This window comes from Halichoerus grypus, chromosome 9 (genome assembly GCF_964656455.1).
Source record: "Halichoerus grypus chromosome 9, mHalGry1.hap1.1, whole genome shotgun sequence".
Classification (NCBI taxonomy): Eukaryota; Metazoa; Chordata; class Mammalia; order Carnivora; family Phocidae; genus Halichoerus; species Halichoerus grypus.
This window is the reverse complement of record NC_135720.1, coordinates 132,912,534-132,935,916: the sequence shown is the minus strand read 5'-3', so window position 1 is coordinate 132,935,916 and position 23,383 is coordinate 132,912,534. Positions and strand designations below refer to the sequence as shown.

At 46.1% G+C, this 23,383-nt stretch overlaps 1 protein-coding gene across 3 annotated transcripts in view; it reads left to right on the top strand.

Annotated features, from left to right (window-relative positions):
• Nucleotides 1-23,383, top strand: part of DTNBP1 (dystrobrevin binding protein 1) — a 121,975-nt gene that overhangs the window by 89,673 nt on the left and 8,919 nt on the right. For all 3 annotated transcript variants that reach the window (XM_036087268.2, XM_036087294.2, XM_036087285.2), the window contains one exon: nucleotides 22,899-23,054. In XM_036087268.2, coding sequence (XP_035943161.1) covers nucleotides 22,899-23,054 — 156 coding nt within the window. The remainder of the gene's footprint in view (nucleotides 1-22,898; nucleotides 23,055-23,383) is intronic.

Below are 23,383 nucleotides of genomic sequence, written 5' to 3'. Positions count from 1 at the left end.
TGTGGATATAGGTTTTCATTTCTCTTGGGAAGGATGAGTCCTCGGAGTGGAATTGCTGAGTGGTATGATAAGTTTCCGTTTCACTTTTTAAAGAAACTGTCGAGCTGTTTTCCATAGTGGTTTTCTCATTTTACACTCCCCCAGCCCCCCAGTTTTCCCTCATCCTTGCCAGCACTTCTGACCGGCCATCTTTTTGAATGGAGCCATTGTGGTGGGGGGTGCAGTGGTCTTTCCTGTTACCTCGATTTGGACCTCTCCACTGACTGATGATGTTGAGCGTCTTTTTGTGTGTTTATGAGCCATTCCTGTATTTCCTTTGATTAAATGACTATTGAAATGTCTTGCCCATTTCTTAATTGGGCTGTCTTATTGAGTTAAAAGAGTTCTTTATATATTTTGGATACAGGTTCTTTATCGGATAGACGATTTGCCAGTATGTTCTTTCAGTTTTTAGTGTTTCCTTTTCTTAATTGTCTGTTTTGAAACACAAAAGTTTTTAATTTTGATGAAGTCCATTTGAACAAAAAAATGTTAATGAATTCTGCTTTTGCTGCCGTGTCCAAGCACCTTTTGCCTAACCCGAGGCCGCAAGGCTTTTCTCCTAGAAGTTCCCTACGAGGTTTTGTAATAGGTTTGGTGTCACTTAATTACGGAGGTCAGAGACTTCTGTGAGGAAGTGGTACTTAAGCTGAGATCTGAAAGCTGAGTAGGAGGCAGGAGGGGCGGGAAGAGATTCCCACTGGAGGGAACAGCTCAAGGCTGGTGGGATTGTGTCGAGTTCGGTGAGGTAGAAGAAGGCCCTGAGCACTGGGTGCAGTGAGCGCCGGTGGTACCTGGCTGGAGAGCTGATAGGATTATGTAGGCCCCGAGAGGCAGTCCTCCTGTTGCAGAAAACTGACCTCCCTGCTTCTGAGCCAGAATAGAACAAACTCGAAGACAGAGTCTGGGATGAAGAGGAACAGTAGCTTTATTGCTTTGCCAGGCAGAGGAGGCTGCCGCAGGTTACGGCCTTCAGAAACTGCGGGCCCTCCCGAAGGAAGGTGTTTCTGGGGAAATACAGGATCTAGCCAGGTTTGATAGGAATTGTGTTCGTCCTGCCAGCCTCCTTTGTCGTGTCTGTTGGGTGGCGCCAGGTTCCTGATACAAAAGGCTAAGAAGGGGGGAAGGAGGTTTGTGGAAGAGAGGGAAAAGGTTACTTGAAATGGGATTTTGCTGAAGCATTCGTGCGGCCATTTGGATTTTTGTTCAGCTTTGGGCTTTTAAGCAGTTTCACTCCCAGGAGCTGCTGGGTCAGAGAGGGGGTGACATGATCAGATCTGGCTGCTGTGCGGAAATGGATTGGGAAGGCGGCCAGTGTGGATTTGGATTGACCAGCCATGGGGCTAGTGTTGCTGGGTTAGTGAGAGATAATGGCCGCTTGGGCCCCGTGGCTTGTGAAACGAGAGAGCGCCCCCTGGTGTTTGAGAGCCTGCCTTGAATTCTACATGGTCCCTCATGCTTCCCAGGCAGGAGGTTATAATAAGGGGGAGTGAGCCAGAGCCTGGGGCTGCACCCCCTTCCCTAGCACACACTTACTTTGGGTTGTGCTTATTGGGTTTTCTTTTCCCAGGAGATAGAGTTTGCTCCCAGCAATTTCGTTTAAACACCTTCACTGCCTTCCTTCTTCATAAGACATTGGGGAAAATTGAAAGCAAGTTACTTCTTCATGCATCCGTTCATTTAAAAAAAAAAAAAAATAGAGGGGCACCTGGGTGGCTCAGTCGTTGAGCGTCTGCCTTCGGCTCAGGTCATGATCCCAGGGTTCTGGGATCGAGCCCCGCATCGGGCTCTCTGCTCGATGGGGGGCCTTCTTCTCCCTCTCCCACTCCCCCTGCTTGTGTTCCCTCTCTCGCTGTGTCTCTCTCTGTCAAATAAATAAATAAAATCTTTAAAAAAAAAAAAATACATACTCTCTGCTAAACACTCTGCTACACACATAGAACGGCAAGTCCCTTTGTTGTGGGAAGGAACATCTTTGAGTAAGCATGGCTCATAATCTGGGGTCCTGATAGCATAGGATTGACCCACCTGTTCTGTTAATTCAGGAAGTCATGGGGGAAATGTAACCGAGTCTGATGAATGAAGAGACCAATGAAAGCAACACAAAACTGTGAGCTTGTAATCCACTAATTCAACAAAAGATGATTGCGAGACATTTTCAAGGACTGCAGTATCCAGTTGAGCTTTTAAACGCTGAGCTTTTAGTTTTGAAACACAAAATGTGGAAAAATCTTTTCTGTGATTTTCTCTGAGTGTCCTCTGATTGACTCAGTGAATTAATAGAAGCAAATTACTTTTTCTCAAAGGGATTACAGTAAATCTAATTCATTTTATCTTTCAAAATACAACAGAGAGCACTGGGATTTCTAGGCCAAGGGTGAGAAGTGTCTTACTCAGAAAACTAAAATGTATTATTTTTACTAAGTGCTTTCCATTCTGTCTGTGAAATGGATACCGGAGAACATATTGCCCTTTTTATAGTTTTCTGAAGTATACAGAGAGAAAGGATTCTCTTGATTGAAGTTACAGAGAAAAATAGGTAATGAAATGCCTGCTATAAAAAAAGGAAAATAGAACATGATGTTGAAATCCCTTTGCTGGGTCATTTTACTTTGTAATGTCTAAAATGGTAAAGGCAGGTAAATTTTCAGTGTCAGGAGATTCTAGTAAATTGGAAAATATTTCATCTCTTGTGGCATACCCATGATCATAAATGGAAGAAATTAGGTTTAGGACAGGAAGTGAGGGGAATGAAAAAGACATAAGAAATTAACTATCAGACCTGTGGGCCTTTTTCTAAGGAATCCACATGGGTTTTTATAAGTAAATTTAAGAAATGGCAAAGCTGTCTGAGCCAAAAAGGGAAAGCTCATCTGTTGTCAGGAGGCTTGTCATTAATTGCCTCACGCACGAAGAGTAAACAGAGTTGTTCGTGTGCAGACAGGGGAAGGTGGATCAAGGACATTGGAAGTCCTGAAACTATTTACCCCAAATGCTGATCAAATCACTTCTCTCTGCAACACTGTGAGTGTTCAGCTCCCCTGAGGTTAAAACAGCGTGTATGTTGTATCATCCTCACCTGATACGTAGTTTGTGTTTTTAAGTGCTTTAAAATCTTGGCTCTTTATCCAGGACCTTAGTTGATACAATAACATACTTAAAGGACGTGCGAATATATAAGGGTGGTGTTCCGATGTGTTAGTCTCCTAGAGTAAACTCAGCTTGCTTTACTAGGTTTTTAGGCAGACTTTCATAAAATGACAAGACTTAGGGACCTTTTTTGTTTGTGTGTTTTGTTTTTCTCTCCTGCTTTTGAGTATATACAAAGGAGACAGTGATGAAATGAAAATAATTATGTTTTGGCTTACACTAAACCTTTCTCTCGAGTGGGTGTTTCCTGATAGCCGGGCCTTCTTTCCCCTATCTCGTAATGAGTCGTCTGTTCACTCATTTCACAATCACTGTTGAGTTCCTGCTTTGTGCCTAGAACAGTGGAAGACCATGGAATACCCCACGAAAACAACTTATTCCTATGGATTGGGTGATGTGGGAAACAGAAGCAGAAGGAAAATTACTAAATTTCCTTACTACTCACAGCCCACTGACAAGTCCTTGAGACAGGGAGGGTGACCTTCCTCTCGGGACTCGGCTGCCTCGACGTTGACGCTTCGTTAAGGGCAAGAGGCAGTCTTAACCCGCCCCTCGCCAGGATCCTGTGACTCTACTTTAAACATACAGAAATCCCTTTGGAAGCTCCCTTTATCTCTACCCCCCTCCAAGATACATGTTGGCAGTCATCCTCCAAGCAGATGACCCACTGATACACATCTGAAGAGTCTCATGACTGAGTTTTGACTAACCAGTAATAAATGACCTTTTCCGAACAACAGCTATCCCCCTCAGGATCCTGGAAACCTTGCTTCCAAAATACCTGGGAGGTTTGTTCTGTCCCTAACCCCCTCCCAACCTGAAGGTCTAAAATCGCCACCCCTCACAACCCCAGTGCAGCTCTTCCTGCCCACGTGCCTTAAGAAAACCACCTTTTTGCACCAAAGATGTCTCAGGAATTCTTTCTTGGCCGTCAGCTCCAGACCTCACCAACATTCCAAACTACATCATTGGATTGGTGTGGGCAGGCCTTCAGTGTAGGGAGTGTGGACATTTTCTGGAGCATTCGTGAAAAGGACATTGTCACATCACAGTTTTCAAAACAGTCTTATTTTAGGACTGTTAGCTCAGTTTATGTCATACTCTTCTTACAACAAAATAATCTTGTATATGAATTGCTGTCATCTTAGTTGAGTACATACAAGGGAGTTCCCATAATCTCTTGCGTGTGTTGAACTTTTCACTGAATGGATAAATATCCTACAGGTTAAGTGCTGTTCTGAATAAACTCTCCGTACTCCTTCTGTCTCTCTGTGTACTTTTAGTTGTTGTCACCCTAAAGGAAAGGTTTACTGCTTCATTTTGTAAATAGGAATTTGGGGAGGTGATTCAGAGGCTGTGTTTTGTTGATCATTTTGAGGTGATTTATTATTTTTTAGAATGCTATTTTTAAGGTTTCCCAGATTTCTCAGACAACCCTCCCCTAGTCCCTGGGTAATGGCATTTTTGTGTCACAGTGACTCTGGTTAAGCTCAGGTGTTTCTGAATATGCACTGATCACATGGACCAGTTTGACATCCTTGTCCATTGCCAACCCCCGAGGGCTCAGTGTAGCCCCTCCCTCCTCCCACATTTAGCCTGGAAGATTATGCATGTTTGCTCGCAGCCCCTGGAACGGCGCACCAGTGTTTCCTGGCGGCCATGCTTTGTCCCCAAGCTGCTGTGGCTGCTGTGCCCGCCTCGGGCAGCTTGGCGGTCAAGCCACCAGGTGAAAGCCTGCTCCCGAGATCGGCTTGTGCAGCTGGTGTTCCCGGCCCCTGGACATTTGGCATTTTGTGATTGTGACCCATTCGTTCATCTGACTTTTGCTGATACGTCATAGGCACTAGAACTGCCAAGCTGAAAGTGTAACCGAGGAAAAACTTTCTTCTCTGCCTCTTAGCTTTAGTGCGTAGGGCCCTGGAAAATAAACTGACCAAAGACCATTTAACAGGAGAGAAGGCATACAAATTTTACACGATGTTAATATTTTAAATTTTACACGCACACAGAGGCCCTCCTAGAAAAGAAGTGAAGACCACGGGCGCAGTCAGACCTGCAGGCTTTATACCATTTTAACAGAGGGCGATAAATAGTAAAGACCCAGACAGGGAGAGTTTGGGCGCCTAGGGGTGGCGAATTACAGGAAGGTCCAAAGATGGGGGGACCTAATGGAAGGCGAAGGTTACTTAGTAAGATTTGCCACACAGACGCAGGTTGGTGCCTTCTCTGATGACCAGTCATCCCCAGGGGTTAAGACTCCTCTTCCTCCTCCTGGTTATGGGAGATGGAAACACTTTACAAAGGAGAACTTCTACCCCGCGTTTAGACAGAAAGGGGAAGGTTAAAGAGCTTTCCCTTTACATCTGCTGTTTCTCGGTCGCCTTCAGCTCAAAGTACTCTCGACACCAAAGTGGCATATCTCAGGGTGGTGCATCCTGATCCCCTTTAAAAGACATAGTGTCTGCCCTCAAGGAGCTTAGCGTCTGGCCGAGTGACGAGGGCTCGCGTGTGGCACAAGCGAAGATGTGTCCGTTCCCGTGGGAGAGCGGAGGGAAGAGAGCCTTGTCCTTGCTGCGTCTGTCCGGGGTGGAGGCAGAGCCCCGCAGGGTGAGATGGGTGTGCTGCGTCTGCGCAAAGGGCAAGCGTGTCACTAAGCGGGGCCGCGAGACGAGCGTGATTTGTTAGGAGTTACCACGGGATGCTGGTCAGGAGACCCGCTGTGAGTGATGCTTTCGTTTCTGAGCTGTTCCGACAGAAGTCTTCACTGCCCACAGTGTAGTTGAAGAGCCCGGAGAAAACAGGAAGACGGAGGCTTAAATAATCTCCGAACCCCATTTCCTGTCAGGAGTAGTGCATCCCTGACACCTCGTATTTGTCTCTCGCATTTTCCGGTTCCTCTTTCTACGAGGCATTAATGCCTTCGTGGCCAGAAGTCCCTACCGAGGCCCGCATGGTGGCTGCCCTCTCGCCCTCTCGCTCCTCCTTTCTTCAGACTCATCTGTCTTCCTGCCGTGTCTCCCCCCTCCATGCAACAGTTCATCTGAGGAGTGCTAGGGAGGAGGCAAGCACGAGAAAACCTCATTCATGTTCACGTTTGAATGTCAGAATCTTCTCCAAGCTCCCAAGCACCATATTCTACTTACTTAGAAGAGGCATGTGAAAACATACAAATCTCGAATTGGGGAAACCTCAGGAAGGAGCACTAAGGGAAGTGAGAAAATTCAGACTGCTCAGCAGGCTGCCCCCACATGTTGACAGCTCCCCTGCCAGTCCCTTCTTCATGCAGCTTCTTCCTCTGCTTTCGGACTCATGGATCTGCTCAGGGGCCGTCTCCTGCCATCCCTGCCGGCTGCCCCACAGCCTTGCTGGGAAGCACACAATCCATCTCTCATCCCCGTCTTATCAGCTGGCCGTGAGGGCTTATGGCTGCCATTGATAGTACTAATTTATTCCTAAGTCACTCGCTCCTAAGTTTCCAACAGCTTGCAATCGAAAGTGATAAATCCCCATTTCTAAAATATTTTCTGGAAATAATTACATTTCCAACAGATATGATCAGCTTTCAGGCATCTGAGGTTTGGCTGTTGCCGAACCTTTTAGAAGCAGGATATTTCCTGCTTGTGGCTTGAGGACATATATAATGAGAGGCGCTTGCATCCAGAAGCACATTGGGTTTTGTGTCCCGTGTGATAAATAAATATTTTGTATTGCAAATGTATACAGTATTCTGTTTCCAGTGTGTGTAAATGTTGTGGGAAATATGATTCAGTCATTTTAAAAGTGCTATTCCTAAGGAGCGCCTGGGTGGCTCAGTCGGTTAAGTGTCCAGCTCTTGATTTTGGCTCAGGTCATGATCTCAGGGTCGTGAGATTGAGGCCCGCATCAGGCTCCGCGCTGAGCTGGGAGCCTGCTTCAGATTCGCTCCCTCCCTCTGCCCCTCCCCCCACTCCACACACGTGCATGCTCTCTCTCTTAAAAAAGTGCTACTGAATTCATAACAGATTTTTGTTGTTATGTATTTTCTCAATAGATTTGTCAGTAAAAGCACACCCACTCTTAAACTTGAAAAGGTTTGAAACCATTGTTCTGGAGTGCAATTTTTCAAATACTTAATTTGAAATTAGGCAGTATAAGTAAAACATTTCTAAAGGTGATTATTTCAAATATTACTGAGTATTCTTCAGTGATATTTGAAGTCTAAAGCAGGGCAGAATTGAGGTGGTGGAGTAGAAAGCTCCTCAGCTCACCACCTGCCTCGGACACGCCAGAATAACGACATACAGAACAGCTAGGGCTGAGCATGACCTGAAGACTAGCAGAACAGATTTTACACAATAAGGATGTAAAGAAAAAGCCACATGGAGACAGGTAGGAGGGACAGAGACACAGCCTAGTCAAGACCCACACCTTGAGCCCAGTGGCCCACAAGCAGGAGGGGTATCACAACCGCAGAGGCCCTCCCTGAGGAAGAGGGGGCCTGTGCCCCACATTGGGCTCCCCCGCCCCATGGACCTACCCACACGGCTGGGAAGACAAGCCCACACAAGGTCTGGCTTTGAAAACCAGCGAGCTTAACTCTGGGAGAGACGAACGCCTATGGGACACTGAGACTTCCCTCCTAGAGCCAGCACTTTGAAATTTGCCTCGGTTACACGCGCAGGAGAGTCACTGACTAGTTGTCGGGCATGCGCAGGAGGGGCAGGGGTCTTTGAAACTTTCTCCGGGGAGGGAGGTGCTGGCCGGGTGCTTGTGGGCACCCTTTCCGACACCCTCCGTCTGCTGTGCTAGCACTACTTGCCCTGCCCTGGGGCTCCCCCGTGGACTTGCCCTTCAAGCTGCCCACCCTGGCCACTGCCCCTCCTGAGGAATGCCTGCCCCACCACACCCGGCGAGTGGCTTCAGCCACCACCAGCGCCCCCTCCCACGTGGCCCCCTACACCGCCACACCCAGCAGGTAGCCTAGTCCAGGACTGGTGCCGCCCCAGTTGGCCCCCCCCCAGGGGGCCAGCCCACACACACTAGAATGCTTGCAGCAGTTGCAGCCGACCTTGTAGAGAGCTGCACCAAGGGCCTTGCAGACAGTGGTGCCGGGGGACAGCGTGCACACCAGCAGATCTGCACCAGCTGTAGTCCGGCCACAACAGGTGGGCACATGCCGCCCACACGGAGGACACGCCTGGAGCACGCAGGGGTGCAGGTGACTGAGGGAGCTGTGTACTGCCGGGCTTCACAGGACACCTTCTACATAAAGCCATCCTTCTAGACTGAGATATGTAACCGACATACCTAATATGTAGAAACAAGCACAGAGAGGCAAAAGGAGGAAGACAGGAATATGTTCCAAATGAAAGAACACGGCCAAACCTCAGAAAAAAAGGTAAATGAAACAGAGATCAACAACCTACCAGGTAAAGAATTCAAAGTAATGGTCATAAAGATGCTCATCAAACTCCAGAGAAGAATGGATGAACACAGTGCAAACTTCAACAAAGAGGTAAAAACTTTAAAAAGTACCATTCAGAGCCAAAGAATACAGTAACTGAAATGAAAAATAGTCTGGGGGAATCCATAGCAGAGCAGATGACGCAGAAGAACAGGTCAGTGATCTGGAAGACAGGGTAGTGGAAATCAAACAATTGGAACAGCAAAAAGTAAGAAGAATCAGAAAGATGAGGATGGTTTGAGAGACCTCTGGGACAACATCAAGTATATTAACATTTACATTACAAAGGTCCCAGAAGGAGAAGAGAGAGAGAAAGGGACAGAAAACCTATTTGAAGAAGTAATGGCTGAAACCTTTCCTATCCTGGTGAAGGAAACAGACACTCAAGTCCAAGATGTATAGAGAGTCCCAAATAAGGTGAACCCAAAGAGACTCATAGGAAGACATAAAGTGTCAAAAGTAAAAGGTGAAGAGAGAATCTTAAAAGCAACAGGAGAGGGGCACCTGGGTGGCTCATTGGTTAAGCCTCCAACTCTTGGTCTCAGCTCAGGTCTTGATCTCAGGGTTGTGAATTCAAGCCCCACACTGGGCATGGAGCCTACTTAAAAAAAAAAAAAAGGGCAATAAGAGAAAAACAATTGGTTGCATACAAGGGAATTCCCGCCCCCCCCCCCACACACACCCCATAAGATGAGCAGCTGATTTCCAGCAGAAACTTTGCAGGCCTGAAGGGAATGGAATAATATAGTCAAAGTGCTGAAAGAAAGCACTTAGAACCAAGATATTCTACATGGCAAGGTTACCACTCAGTATTGAAGGAGAGATAGGGGGGTTCCCAGACAAGCAAGACCTAAAGGAGTTCATCACCACTAAACTGGCCTTGCAAGAAAATTAAAAGGACATCTTTATTTTTTTTTAAGTTTTTATTTAAATTCCACGTAGTTGGGCACCTGGGTGGCTCAGTCGTTAAGCGTCTGCCTTCAGCTCAGGTCATGATCCCAGGCTCCTGGGATCGAGCCCCGCATCAGGCTCCCTGCTCCGCGGGAAGCCTGCTTCTCCCTCTCACACTCCCCTTGCTTGTGTTCCCTCTCTCGCTGCCTCTCTCTCTGTCAAATAAATAAATAAAATCTTTAAAAAAATAAATAAATAAATTCCACTTAGTTAAAATCCAGTGTAATATTAGTTTCAGGTGTACAATACAGTGATTCAGCACTTCCTACATCACCCAGTGCTCATCACAACAAGTGCCCTCCTGAATCCCCATCACCTTTTTAACACATCCCCCTGACCCACCTCCCTTCTGGTAACCATCAGTTTGGTTTAGTTCAGAGTCTTGTTTCTTGGTTTGCCTCTCTGTCTTTTTTCCCTTTGCTCTTTCTTTTTTTCCCCCTAAAGATTCTATTTCTTTTTTGACAGAGAGCGAGTGCACAAGCAAGGGGAGCTGCAGGCAGGGGGAGAGGGAGAAATAGGTCCCCTGTTGAGCAGGGAGCCTGACATGGGACTTGATCCCACGACCCTGGGATCACAATCTGAGCCAAAGGCAGACACTTAACTGACTGAGCTACCCAGGCACCCCTCCTCTTTGTTTCTTAAATTCCACATATGAGTGAAATCATATGATCTTTGTCTTTTTCTGGCTGACTTATTTTGCTTAGCATAATACTCTCTAGCTCCATCCATGTTGTTGCAAATGGCAAGAGTTCATTCTTTTTTATGACTAATATTCCTCTGTGTGTGTGTGTGTGTGTGTGTGTGTGTGTGTATACACCATATCTTCCTTATCCATTTATCAGTTTAGGACACTTGGGCTGTTTCCATAATGTGGCTATTTTGGATAATGCTGCTATAAACATCGGGATGCATGTATCCTTTTGAATTAGTATTTTTGTATTATTTGGGTAAATACCTAGTAGTGCAGTCACTGGATCATAGAATAGTTCTATTTTTAACTTTTTGCAGAACTTCTCTACTGTTTTCCAGAGTGGGTGCAAAATGGGCCTTTTTAAATAGAAAAGAAATGGCCATCATTAGAAATAAGAATATTATGAAAGAAAAATTCTCACTGGTAACGGTAAACATACAGTAAAGGTAATAGATCAACCACCTACGTAACTAATATGAATGTTAAAAGACAAAAGTAATAAAGTCATGCAGATCTACAACAATTAGCCCAGGGATTCACAAAGTAAGATGTAAAATATATCCAAAACTTAAAACATCAGCTGGGGGAGGGAGTAGGGAATGTAGTCATTTTAGACTGTGCCAAAACTTAAGCAACCACCAATTTAAAATAGACTGCTGTGTACATAGGATGTTATATAGGAACCTCATGAACCACAAACCAAATATCTATAACAGATACACAAAAAATGGAAAGGAGTACAAACATAACACTAAGGAAAATCACCAGATCACAAGGGAAGAGAGCAAGAGAGGAAGTACAAAGACAACCAGAACACAATCAACAAAATGGCTGTAAGTACATATCTATTAATAATTACTTTAAATGTAAATGGATTAAATGCTGCACAGACATATTCCATCAAAAAAATCTTTAGAACTAATAAAAGAATTCAGTAAAGTTGTAGTATACAAAATTAATATACTTAAATCTGTTGTATTTCTATACATGAGAAAGAGGAATTAAGAAAACAATCCCATTTACAATGGCATCAAAAAGAATAAGATGCCTAGGAATAAATTTAACCAAGGAGGTGAAAACCCTGTACTCTGAAAACTATAAGGCATTAATGAAAGAAATCGAAGATGACATGAAGAAATGGAGAGGGGTACCGTATTCATGGATTGGGAGAATTAATATTGTTAAAATGTTCATTCTACCCAAAGCTGGCTAAAGATTCCGTGTGATCCTTATGAAATGCCGGTAGCATTTTTCACCAGAAGTACAACAGATAATCGTAAGATCTGTATGGAACCACAGAAGATGCCCAACAGCCAAAGCGTTAGCTTAAGAAAGATCTAGCCACAAACGGGGTGCAGCCCACATTTCTGCCAGCCAAATTAGTGACAATGAAGGTTGAGACAGCAAAGGCCCTTTATGGACCAGGTTTCCGTTAGAGTGGGCGCAGACGGACAGAATGCTGCAGCTTCCCCCCGCTGTTTGCCTGAACCACACTGGTACCCGCATCTCTGCGTGGCAGAGACCTGACGGAATGTGCTCACTGGTCGTGAAGCTGTGCTCTGAAGACCTAGAACAAGACGGAAGGAAAACTCCCTCCGGTTTTCCTTATTTGAACATCAACAGCTTTCGCAAAGCTTCCGGTCTCTCAGAGCCAGTACCGATTCCTAAGAGGGATGTGCCACTGGGTTGGGGATTGTGTAGTATTTTACAGTGTACCTCATTGCACGGAAATTTTCTTTAGGTTGGTGGGTGACCTAGTGTCACAAAAACCTATTTTGTGACCAACTGATTCTATCACAGGTGTTTTCGAGTTAGGTGGTGAGCACTCTGATAGCTTTTAAGTGCTTGCCCAGTGCCTGCCAGTTACACAGCCGTGGCTTCTGAGACGTCCCTTCGTGAGAGCCTTTACCTCGTGTGCACGTTAACCCACAGCAGTGTTTGTCTAAACAGATGCCGGGCTGGTGAGAACTGTTAACTCTCCGGTCTGTGAGGCCAGCTAGAACAGCGGGCTCATAGAGCCTGTGCCTGCCTTCGACCCTGTGCTTGTCCTCCTTGTGACAACACAACACATAGAGACCGACAGTGACCGTCTCTGGGAGGAAAAGGAGCGATAAAAACTAAGAGTACTTATAATGAATCTTTATACTAGAGTTGCTATACTCAAGGATCCAGTTCCACAAATATTTTCTTCTGCTAATCGAAATTTAGGAAAGGGGGAAAAAAAAAAGGCCTCTCACTTGCACCAGCTTCTGTAGGCAGAAATCCAGGTGACTGGTGTGATCTGGTCACATTTTTGTTTCCTGCTGTATGAAGCTGCCAAGCCACTGAGCAGGGACTGGTGAGGGACTCCACCAGAATAAGATCGAGCTCCTACAGAGGGACTCCTGCCCCGGAGGCACTTGTCTCTCACCGTAGAGATCACCAGAGGTCACGCTTGTTTATGATTCTACATTTCAGTTGCTGCTGGAGATTTTCCTTTTTAGATGCTACTCCAGAGAGTTTGAAAAGCATCAAGGAGAGGATGTTTCTGTTATTTCCATGAAGTGTGCCAGCTTCCCCATCTTGTATTTTTTCTTTTCCGTTGTATACGTATCTGTACAAAGCAAAAATTTGAACCAAGTAGACACACAGCTATAGTTCACCTAGAGCAGTGGTTCTCAAAAGCCTGGTCCTCGGACCAGCAGCATCAGCATCATCTGGGAATTGGTTAGAAATGCAAACTCTCTGGCCCACCATTTACTGAATCAGAAACTCTGGGCACGGGGCCCAGCAATCTGTGTTCACCAGCCCTCAAGTTGATTTTGATGCCACTAAAGGTTGAGAACCCCTGGCCTACTATCTCCATAACCCATTTGAATAAGCTCTGTAATAGCTGATTTTCACATTTAGATGCAAGCGGCTGGTTTATACTTCTTTTTATAGTCTTTCATGTAGTAACAAAAAAATACCAAAGGAGTTTGAAAGGATTTCTCTAAAGATCTAATGCCACCCCCCCGCTCCAATAATTATTATTAAGTAGGTCAGTACCCTAAGTAAAATTCAGGAGTGTCAGATTTGACTTAAAAGTTCTAGGAAATGAGACTATTGTCTAAATATTTATAACACAAAGCTTTGAGACTGGGGTTTTTTGGGTTTTTTTTCAGTCTTAGAAGAAAAAAATTGGAAATCATTCAAAGAATGGGATATCATGATATAGGCTTGATATTTTATCATTTTTATATATTGTTTCTGTAAAAGGTATCTTTTGTCAACGTATCCCAGAATGATAGCACTTTCAAATGGCATTGAACCACTCCCTTGAACAGTGAGTCATCTTGTCCATCAGGTCATATGTCGGTCCCCTGCAGGAAACGCCGCAGGCTAGATGCTCCCTGTGCCCATTTCAGGCCACGAAGCTCTCCTAGCAGCCTTCCTCCTGAGTGCATGGCGCTCCGACAGGTTAATAACTCACAGAGCCTCTGGCCACAGACTGACTGCACTTTCCACTTGTCCATTAATCTGAAGCTTTTGCGTTCTAATCATTGTTTAAGCAGGAAAATGACCATGAAAATGAATGCAAAAATACCATCAGGTTTTTGTTAATAGTTGAAGCTAATTTTCTTGAAATGTCACTGTCTAATTGAAAAGGTTCCAGATTTCTTACTGCTAATCGGGTTTTCATATAATTTTACTAAAAAGGACACAGGATTTAGGATTACCTCTTCCTGCCCTGATCAAAAGCAAGTAAAAATAGAACCGTGGTATTTAGAACTGGACGTTAACCTCCTTATGAAAGTCATCCAACCCTGCCCCCCGCCCCCATTTTCACTGACAGGAAGCCACGGGCCTGGAGGGGTGAATGGCGGGGCCCCGACGCTCACAGCTGCATGGTGGGGGGGGGGGGCTTCTGAGCGCCTTGCCCCTCCCATAAATGACGGCGAATGGCTGAGCGTTTCTGCCTCACGGTTTTCAGCAAACCTTGTGTACACAAAACTGTCTGTTTTCCTGGTACTCTGGATAGTGGTCATTTCCTTCAGGGTAGTTGGTAGAAATTGTAAAATGTTCCAGAAGTTTAGATAGTGGACTCGTGTTTGTTTCCTGTGTTAGGGGTTTAGGAAACAGCTGCTCCAGGAGCTGCCCTGAAGGACCAAACTTTGGGGAGCCTCCTTAGGGCTTGCCATGAGTGCTTTGTTGTCCGTAAGAGTTATTATTCTGACTGTCTGTATAACCTGCCGTTATTCGAAACTACTGTATTTTAGGTAAGGAACATCCTTTCTTAATTGCATGTAAAAAAAATAATGGTTCTTGATGCATGTGTATAAGGGTGTGTGTGTGTGTGTGTGTGTGTGTGTGTGTGTGTGTGTGTTGGAGGGTGAGGGAAAGTTGTTAAAAAGTCATTTAACTTTCTTTAAAAATTGTGTTAACTTTACCATGCACAGGAAAATTTTTTTAAAATACCAAATTTGAGGAATAAGGACTGCCCTACTTGAGAATTTTCGTAGAAATAATGTGTGGTTTACAATACTTAACAAGTCTCTCTCGGCAAGTAATTGTTGATGAAGGCTAGAAGAAAACTGTTAAAAACTGTAAAAATGGGTATAGAATTTGAAATTTTTAAAATGCATGTATAGAAACTCCAGTTTAGGAAACCATTAATTAAAAGTCTGTTTTCGGTCCAGTCTAAGACAATCTGTATATTCATTATTTAAGGTGGGGGCAGGAGGTTGGGAGACTTTAAACATGGTTGAGTATGCCTTATTTTGAAAACTGATTTACTGCTAGTAAAAGAACTAGGTGGGTTTTAAAACTGGAAAGAAATCTTGTATATTTTGTCGTCATCTAAGTCCTGAGTTTCTGAACAGAATTTTTCCAAAATTAAATATTTATAAGTCCAAATGTAAAGAAAAGGGGGGGGGGATATCTCAAAGAACTAAAAGTACCTTTAGAAAAATAGCAATTATTGAAAATAAGAGGAAGTCCAGAGTTGTTTCTAATAGACACATACTCTGGGGAGAAGGAGAGGAAAGGACAAATTGCCCACATTACAGTGAGAAGGCCTCACCATGCTGGAGAGGATGCGGAGGGATGAGGTCACTAACACACTGATGGCGGGGCTAGAATCTGGAACAGCCACTCCGGAAGAGAGTTTGGCGGTTCCTTTCAAAACTAAAAAAAAAAAAAAAGCATGTATGTTATGACCCAGCAATTGCATTTTTGAGCATTAATCTCAGAAATGACCTATTTTCATCCAAAAACTAGTATACAAATGTTCATAGGAGCTTTATTATAATAGTCAGATTTGGAAACAACGCAGCTGTCCTTCCGTGAGGGGATGGTTAAGCTGTGGTACGTCCATACCATGAAATCCTACTCGCAATAAAAAGGAACAAATTATCCACATGTGCACCAGCTGGGATGAACCTCACGGAAATTATGCCGAGTGAAAAAAAGCCAATCCCAAAAGGATATATACTGCGTGATTCCTTCTGTAACATTTGTGAAATAACGTAATTAATAGATTTGGAGACCAGATTCCTGGTTGGGGAGGAGGGTGTGGTCACAAGAGGGTAACATGAGGGGGGTCTCGGGGGTTGGCACAGCTGGGTATCCTGATTATGGTTTGTTGCGCAAGACTGTATCCCAACTGTTAGTTGGGATAAGACTGCATAGAGCTCCCCCCACACGCACACGCTCACGCCCTCGAGGGAGTGAATGATGAAATCCGAATGACCTCTGGGAATTGTACCAATGTCATTTATTTTGGTCTTGATGTTACACCATAATTGTCTAAGATGTTAGCATTGGAGGAGGCTTGGGGGGTGCATGGGGCTGCCCTCTACACCCTGTTCTTGACAACATCCCATGAACTTGTGACTATTTCAAAGTAAAAAGTTCAACTACAACTATGTTAATGACACTAAAAAAAGGGGGGGGGATCGGATGTTGCAGTTTTGTACAGTTCAGCCTAATAGGACAAAAGACAATCTGGTGAATGTACACCAAATGCTGGCAGAGGTCATCTATTCATTGTTACTTAAGGGGGATTTTCACCCGATTATTTGTGCTTTTTAAGAATTAAAATTTTTCCACAGTGTACATGCATTATTCATGCATCCATAAAGAACTGTTAAATAAATGCAAATCGTTAGAAGCATGAAAAATATTAGTCCCAGGGTTTAAATTCTATCACATGGACAGAATTTAGTACAGTCTTTTAGTGGCCATGGGGTTTGACAGTCTGTCAGCAGTGAAGTTTTTATCAAAAACCATCTGGAAGGGCATTTGTTCCACACCCATCATGGAGCCCAGTGGGCTTAAACTCCTGACCCTGAGATCGAGATGTGAGCTGAGATCCAGAGGCGGAGGCTCAACCAACTGAGCCCCCCCGGGCGCCCCTGCTGACCTGTTTGTGTTTAGAAATGTTCAGAGACCTCACGAGATTTGCCTGGATCCTGTCGCATGCACTTGACTGTCACAATTCTTATGCTCTAACCATCTAAAAACATCTGAATTGTAAATATCTTCTAGATTTTAAATTTATTTTTATTCTTGGTTAATTAGCTTGAATGAAAAATGTTCTGGATATTTAAATGTTACATAGAGATTACCAGGATTTTTCTTAACTCTCATACTTAGGAAATTTCACTGTTTCTCTTCTAACATTTTTGGATTCAAGAGATTATCGTCAACTCTACTTGAGAGGTTTATCCTGTGTTCCTTACATCATCCCTGTCTTGCTTGGCTCCCCGCAGTCTTGGGGTCCATTTCAGCCCTTCACACCTCACCATCTGTGGGTACTCACCAGCTCTGTCAGAAGGCGCAGGTGGGCCGTGGCTTAAACCAGTCCTGAAAGGAGCTCAGTGGATTCATATATGTACGTACCCTGTGCCACTCTATGGCCCTTAAAACCTGTGATTGGGAATTGCTGATACCATCTTCCCTGGTAATGGGACCTTTTGTTGTTTTGAGAAAGTATGCATGTGGAGTTGGTAGCGGCGGCCAGCGTGGACGCGGCAGTCGCAGGAAGCGGGCCGGACCGTGGCGGCGCGGCCCCGGCTGGTAGCGGAGTGAAATGATCACTCCTGCCTTCCGCAGGAAAGCCAGTGCTGCTTGGGCGTGGGTTCTTTTTTTTTTTCTTCTTTTTAACCTTAAGGTTATACGTTGAAGCTCTTTATTTTTTTTATTATTTATTTATTTGAGACAGAGAGAGCACAAGTGGGGAGGAGGGGCAGCGGGAGAGGGAGAAGCAGACTCCCCGCTGAGCAGAGAGCCTGATGTGGGGCTCGATCCCAGGACCCCGGGATCATGACCTGAGCCGAAGGCAGACGCTTAACGACTGAGCCACCCAGGCGCCCCTGTGTTGAAGCTCTTTAAATCTTTGCATTTGTCTTGCTTTTCCCAGTATAATGAATGACCTCTTAAGCATGAACAAGGGGTCATTTTTCCTTGTAGAAAATGTTCTAGCATTTATATTTTTCCACAGTCATTCTAACATCCAGATGCTGCGAAACCTCTAGATCTGAAACCCTCCCAGAGGCGGCCTCCCACGGTGGCAGCAGCCCCAGATGTGGCTGTCGGGTGGCGAGAACTGGCTTCACGGCAGGGCAATCCGCAGCACTAGAACCTTCTCGCTCAGGCCCGAGGCCGGGGTGCAGCTTCTGCACGGCTTCCGTCCGCCCTGTGCTTTTCATCGTGACCCTGAGCGTGGAGCTGGTTCGGGGGGCCCTGCTGTGCTGCTCGCTGACTGTCGCCACGCGGTCAGCTCAGACATCAGGTACAAGCCGACGTCGGGCGGTCGCCAGTATTTCCAATAACGACTGCGTTACATGCTTGAAAACAAAAAATTGTGATCTTCTTCCTCTTAAGTCATTTTAAATTCCCTGATCTACCTTACCCCCTGCTTTTGTGAGGGTTGACACATGATTAGATTTCATTCCAATATAGAAAGCCTAAGATAAAAAACCATAGGACTGGGTGCCTGGGTGGCTCAGTTGGTTAAGCGTCTGCCTTCGGCTCAGGTCGTGATCCCGGGGTCCTGGGATCAAGCCCCACGCAGGGCTCTCTGCTCTGCAGGGGACCTGCTTCTCCCTCTCCCTCTGCCTCTCTGTCTGTCATGAATAAATAAATAAAATCTTAAAAACAAACAAACATAGGACTTGTAATTCAGAAACAGGAGAGAACCGAACTTTTGAAGCAGAAGTCTTGAGAAGAATGAAAGTTTTCAAGCTATACAACTATCTATAGAAAATCTTAATTTGGTTAAAACAAGGTATTCTTCAGTGAAAACCCCTTTTGATTTCTACATTGATCTGTTTTTGAGCTGCTTATTCTGGAATTATTTTTTTCTAAAGATTAAGTGAACTTGGCTTGAAGTGTTTGAAGCCTATTTAATCTGCTTTAGGGTTGACTTACTCGAATGCACTTGGCAGCCAGGAAGCGTTTGAGCAGAGAGGATGATGGCCGAAGTGAAACAGATGAGGAGACATCCTCTTCAGTCCCCTCCGTCCCCTCTTCCGAGTCCACTCAGTTCCGCGCCGAGGTAGTAAGGCCACTGAAAGGTGGCTGGTTCCGAAGTGCCTGAGCGGGGCTGAGAGAGCTGGGGTGATTCTCAGTGTCGTGCGCATCCTGGCTCGTGGTAATGTTTCATATTCCTTTTTCATAATGTTCCTGTTCAAGAATCCATTATTTCAAATACTGCTGGTAGGATCTGTCAGCTCTTGGTCAGTGCTGTGTGCCTGGTGATTCACGTCTCTTCCCTCATTTAGTCCTGCCAACCACTTACAGAATAGGTGTTTTTACCTTTCTCATACAGAGGAGGACGTTGACACTCAGGGAGGTTACGTGATAGCTAGTCCTAGATAGGCTAGCGTGGGTTTCTCTGGAAGCCAAGCCTGGGGTGAGGATCTTGCTGCAGGTAGTTTGTGTGGGAGGCGGTCCCGAGGAGCAGGAGTGAGGATGCAGAGGGCAAGCATGGGAGGAAAAGCCAAGACAGGGATGTGTTATTAAAGTCGACGCTAGAGCCAAGGGGCTGCAGTTCCCCCAGGATCTCTGGGAAGTGTTCAGAATGCCTCCTAGAATTATCCATGCAAAGGATGGGAGACTGGAACATTGATACACTGACTTCTGGTTGAGAGCTGTTTTAATTCCCCAGAACTTCTGGGCTCTGTGGTTTAAGGTTCCCCGAGACTCCAAGAATAAGTAGTAGTAATGATGAGCAGAAATACGGAGAGACAAGGGAACCGGCGTCTGCAGGAAGTAGTCTCAGGGATATCTGCTAAAAGGGATAGGACCCTACCTGGCCTGATTCCAAAACCTGTGCTCCTTCCAGACCATCTCCCTGTAAACAGACCAATGAGATGGGGTTAGTTAGGATGACATGGAAATACAGAGAATGCCCATAGTGATAATAGTGTGAAGAGAAGGCACATTGTAGGTGTAATGCCTGGAATTATATGAAGTGGGGAAGGTTTCCTTTTTGTTGGTGTGGCTTGGTTAATGCTAGTTTGTATTGCTTGCATGGATGTAGGTTAGAATACAAGAAGAATGCCCAGAATATTCTAAGTACTGGAGACTATAACTGATTTGGGATCAAAAACCTACTCCATTGGGGCGCCTGGGTGGCTCAGTTAAGCATCTGCATTCGGCTCGGCTCAGGTCATGATCCAAGTCCCTGGATCGAGCCCTGCATCAGTCTCCCTGCTCAGGGGGAGTCTCCTTCTCCCTCTGCCGCTCACCCTGCTCATGCTCACTCGCTCTCGCTTTCTGTCTCAAATAAATAAAAATCTTTTTTAAAAAACATATTCCATTATTGAATTTTTAAGGTATATCATGCATATAGGATTATGTTCTCAGCATTTGTGAAATGTGGTGTTGAATATTGGTGAAGAGACTAAGGCAGAGCACACTGGGCCTCGTAGACCATTGTTCACTATAAGTTTTATGTATTTTTGTTGTTAAAAATCACTGCAGGGTCATCTGGGTGGCTCAGTTGGTTGGGCATCCAAGTCTTGGTCTCAGGGTCATGAGTTCCACACTGGGCATGGAGCCTACTAAAAAAAAAAAAAATCACTTGGTAACACCCCAAGGATTTTTTATTGATATATAATTGACATATAACATTGTGGAAGTTTAAGGTGTACGTGTTGATTTAATGCAAGCGTACATTGCAGTCTGATTACCACTGTAGCGTCCGCTAACACCTCCATCACCTCACAAAATTATCATTTCTTTTTTGTGGTCAGAACACTTAGGATCTAGTTTCTTAGCAACGTTGAAGTATATAATACAGTACTGTTGACTATAACCACAGTGTTTTACATGAGATCTCTTCTAACTACAAGTTTGTACCCTTTGACCCACATCTCACTTCCCCCACCGCCCGGTCTCTGGTAACCACCATTCTACTCTCTGTTTCTACTAGAGTCCACATCTAAGTAGTGTGCAGGATTTGTCTCTCTCTGTCCGACTTGTCACCCTTAGCGTAACGCCCTCAAGGCCTGTCCATAGTGTCACAAATGACAGGATTTCCTTCTTCCTCATGAATGAGTCCTATTCCGTTGTATGCCTATGGACGGACACACACACACACACCCCACATTCATTCATTCCTGACAGACACTTAGGTTCTTCCCATATCTTGGCTATCATGAATAATGCTCGAGTGCAGATAATTTTTCAATATGCTGTTTTCATTCATTTGGATATGTAATCCAGAAGTGCGAGTGCTGGATCGTAGGGTGATTCTATTTTTAATTTTTTGAGGAGCCTCCATCCTGTTTTCCACAGCAGCTGCACCAGCTTGCCTTCCCACCCACAGTGCACGGGGGCTCCCCTTTCCCCGCATCCTCACCAGCACCTGTTATCTCGTGTCTTCCCAGTGATGGCCATTCTAGCAGATGTGACATGGTCTCTCTCACTGTGGTTTTGGTTTGCATTTCTGTGATGATTAGTAATGTTTGAGCATCTTTTCGTGTGCCTGTTGGTCATTTGTATGTCTTCTTAAGAAAAGTGTTTATTCAGATTCTCTGTCCATTTTGTAATTGGATTTTTTTTATTATTGAGTTACAGGAGTTCTAACACCCCAAGGGTAAACTGTGGGGAATAATGTCTTCAGTGAAATTATTTTTCAGTGTTTGGGGCCCTCAGTTTATTCCACGACAGTAAGGTAGCGGACACGTTCTGTTCTGCCAAACTCAGCCTAGCGTCGTGTCTGCCACAAGGGAGTTGTTGCAAAATATTTGTGTAAGGGAAATACCTCCAGTTGTCGTTTTTTGAGTCTTCCACCGGTCCGATTTGGGCAGGGGCTGGAACTGATGCAGTTTACTTGCAGGGTCCCCGTGTTGCTGCCTAAGAGACCAGCACACGCTTTGTGGCTGAAATAAAGAGCACAGGTGTCTCCGCTCACAGCCTGTAGGATGGTCGGTCCAGGCCCCGCGCCTCACAGGCCGACAGCAGGGGCCGACAGCAGGGTGCCGACCAGGCTGCACTGCTGTCCGGAGAGTCGTGGGAGGAACCTGCTTCCACGCTCGGTCAGGTTGCAGGAGGAGGTCCCTGTTTCTGCGCTGGTGGCCCCCGCCCCGGGGACTGCTGTCCGTCCCTGGACACCGCCTGGGGGCCTTGCCGACCGGCCCCCGCGCTTTGGAGCCCGCACGGGAGGATGTCCCTGGTTACATCACTTTGTCCAGAACAGTGCAGGGCCTTGAAGAGCCGGGGCAGGGCAGGCCGGCCCAGACGGCCTCTCTTTCTTCACATCAGCCATGCCACGGGGCCTAAGCTAATCGTGGCGGGAAAATCCGATGCAGTCACGGTCTGGGGGTCACATGGGGGTGTGCGCCCCAGGGGGCCGGGGATCTTGGGGGCCGTATTGAGTGGGTGCCCACCGCCGTGTGACACCCAGAGGACCCGAGAATTCATAACCCGTGGCCCACGTACAGGGCAAACGATGGTACACGCCTGACCCAGTATCTCCACGGGGGCGTGGAGGACGGTGAGGCCCCAGAAGGCCAGTGTGGGGTTCTTGCTAGCGTGCCGCCGCGGGGGCCGACTGTACTCATGGCTCTTGCCTGCTCGTACGGACTCGGCCGCAACTTGAAGGGTCCCTGCTCACTTTAATCGTAAAGTTCTTTCAGCACGATTCCATTGACGTCGCGTGTCAGTATTGGGTTAATATTCCTGTCCCAAATTCAGATGGGCCCCGTGAAGCTCAGGAAGGCTGACGGATGTCAGGCAGGTTGCATGGCTGGTGAGCAGTGAAGCCCAGACCCCCCGTGGCCACTGCACCCTAGCAGCTGCGTCCTTGCTCCTTAACTTACTCAGTGCTTCCTGTGCGCCTGGCTCCACGCTGGGGGAGGGCAGAGGGCATCCTCTGTCTAGGGCCCTGTCCGCCTGTCTGCCCGAAAGCTGTTCTGTACGAAGTGGGAGATGTGCTGGAAGGTCACTGCAGGTGGAGTGGGGGGATGGGACGGCCAGGGGCTGGCACGCCGGGGACCGGAAGAAGGGCCCCAGACTGGGGGACGGGAGGCGGCCTGCATCTCCGTCGGGGCCCTGGCCTCTCAGCTTGGAGGCTCGCAGGAGTACGAATGTATTCCCGTTTCCTGTCTCCCCGCCCCTTCTCAAACCCTGACCCAGAGTGTTCTGTTTCCTTAGCTGAACTCGATGCCGAGCACACCCAGAAGGTCCTGGAAATGGAGCACGCCCAGCAAGCGAAGCTGAAGGAGCGGCAGAAGTTTTTCGAGGAGGCCTTCCAGCAGGACATGGAGCAGTACCTCTCCACAGGTTACCTGCAGATAGCGGAGAGGAGAGGCAAGTGGGGGAGAGGGTCGCTGGCAGCGGGGGACGGAGACCGTGTCACACTGCATCCCCCGGCCGGGTCGTGGGGCACAGTCCCCTGCAGTCCATTCTGGTATCAGTCCCCAAAACTCAGAGTGGATGCGTCATGCCACGTCTGTCTTGTCGTGGTTTTTGCGTCTTCCTGTAGCTCTAGGCTTTAGTTGGAGATACTTAGAAAACATAAAATACGTTTTATTAAAAAGTAAAAAAGACAAACATTACCCTTAATTCTCCAGCACAGAATAATCTCTGTTACTATTTTCGGGGTGGTTCTTTCCCAGTCTGTGTACGTAACTGCTACC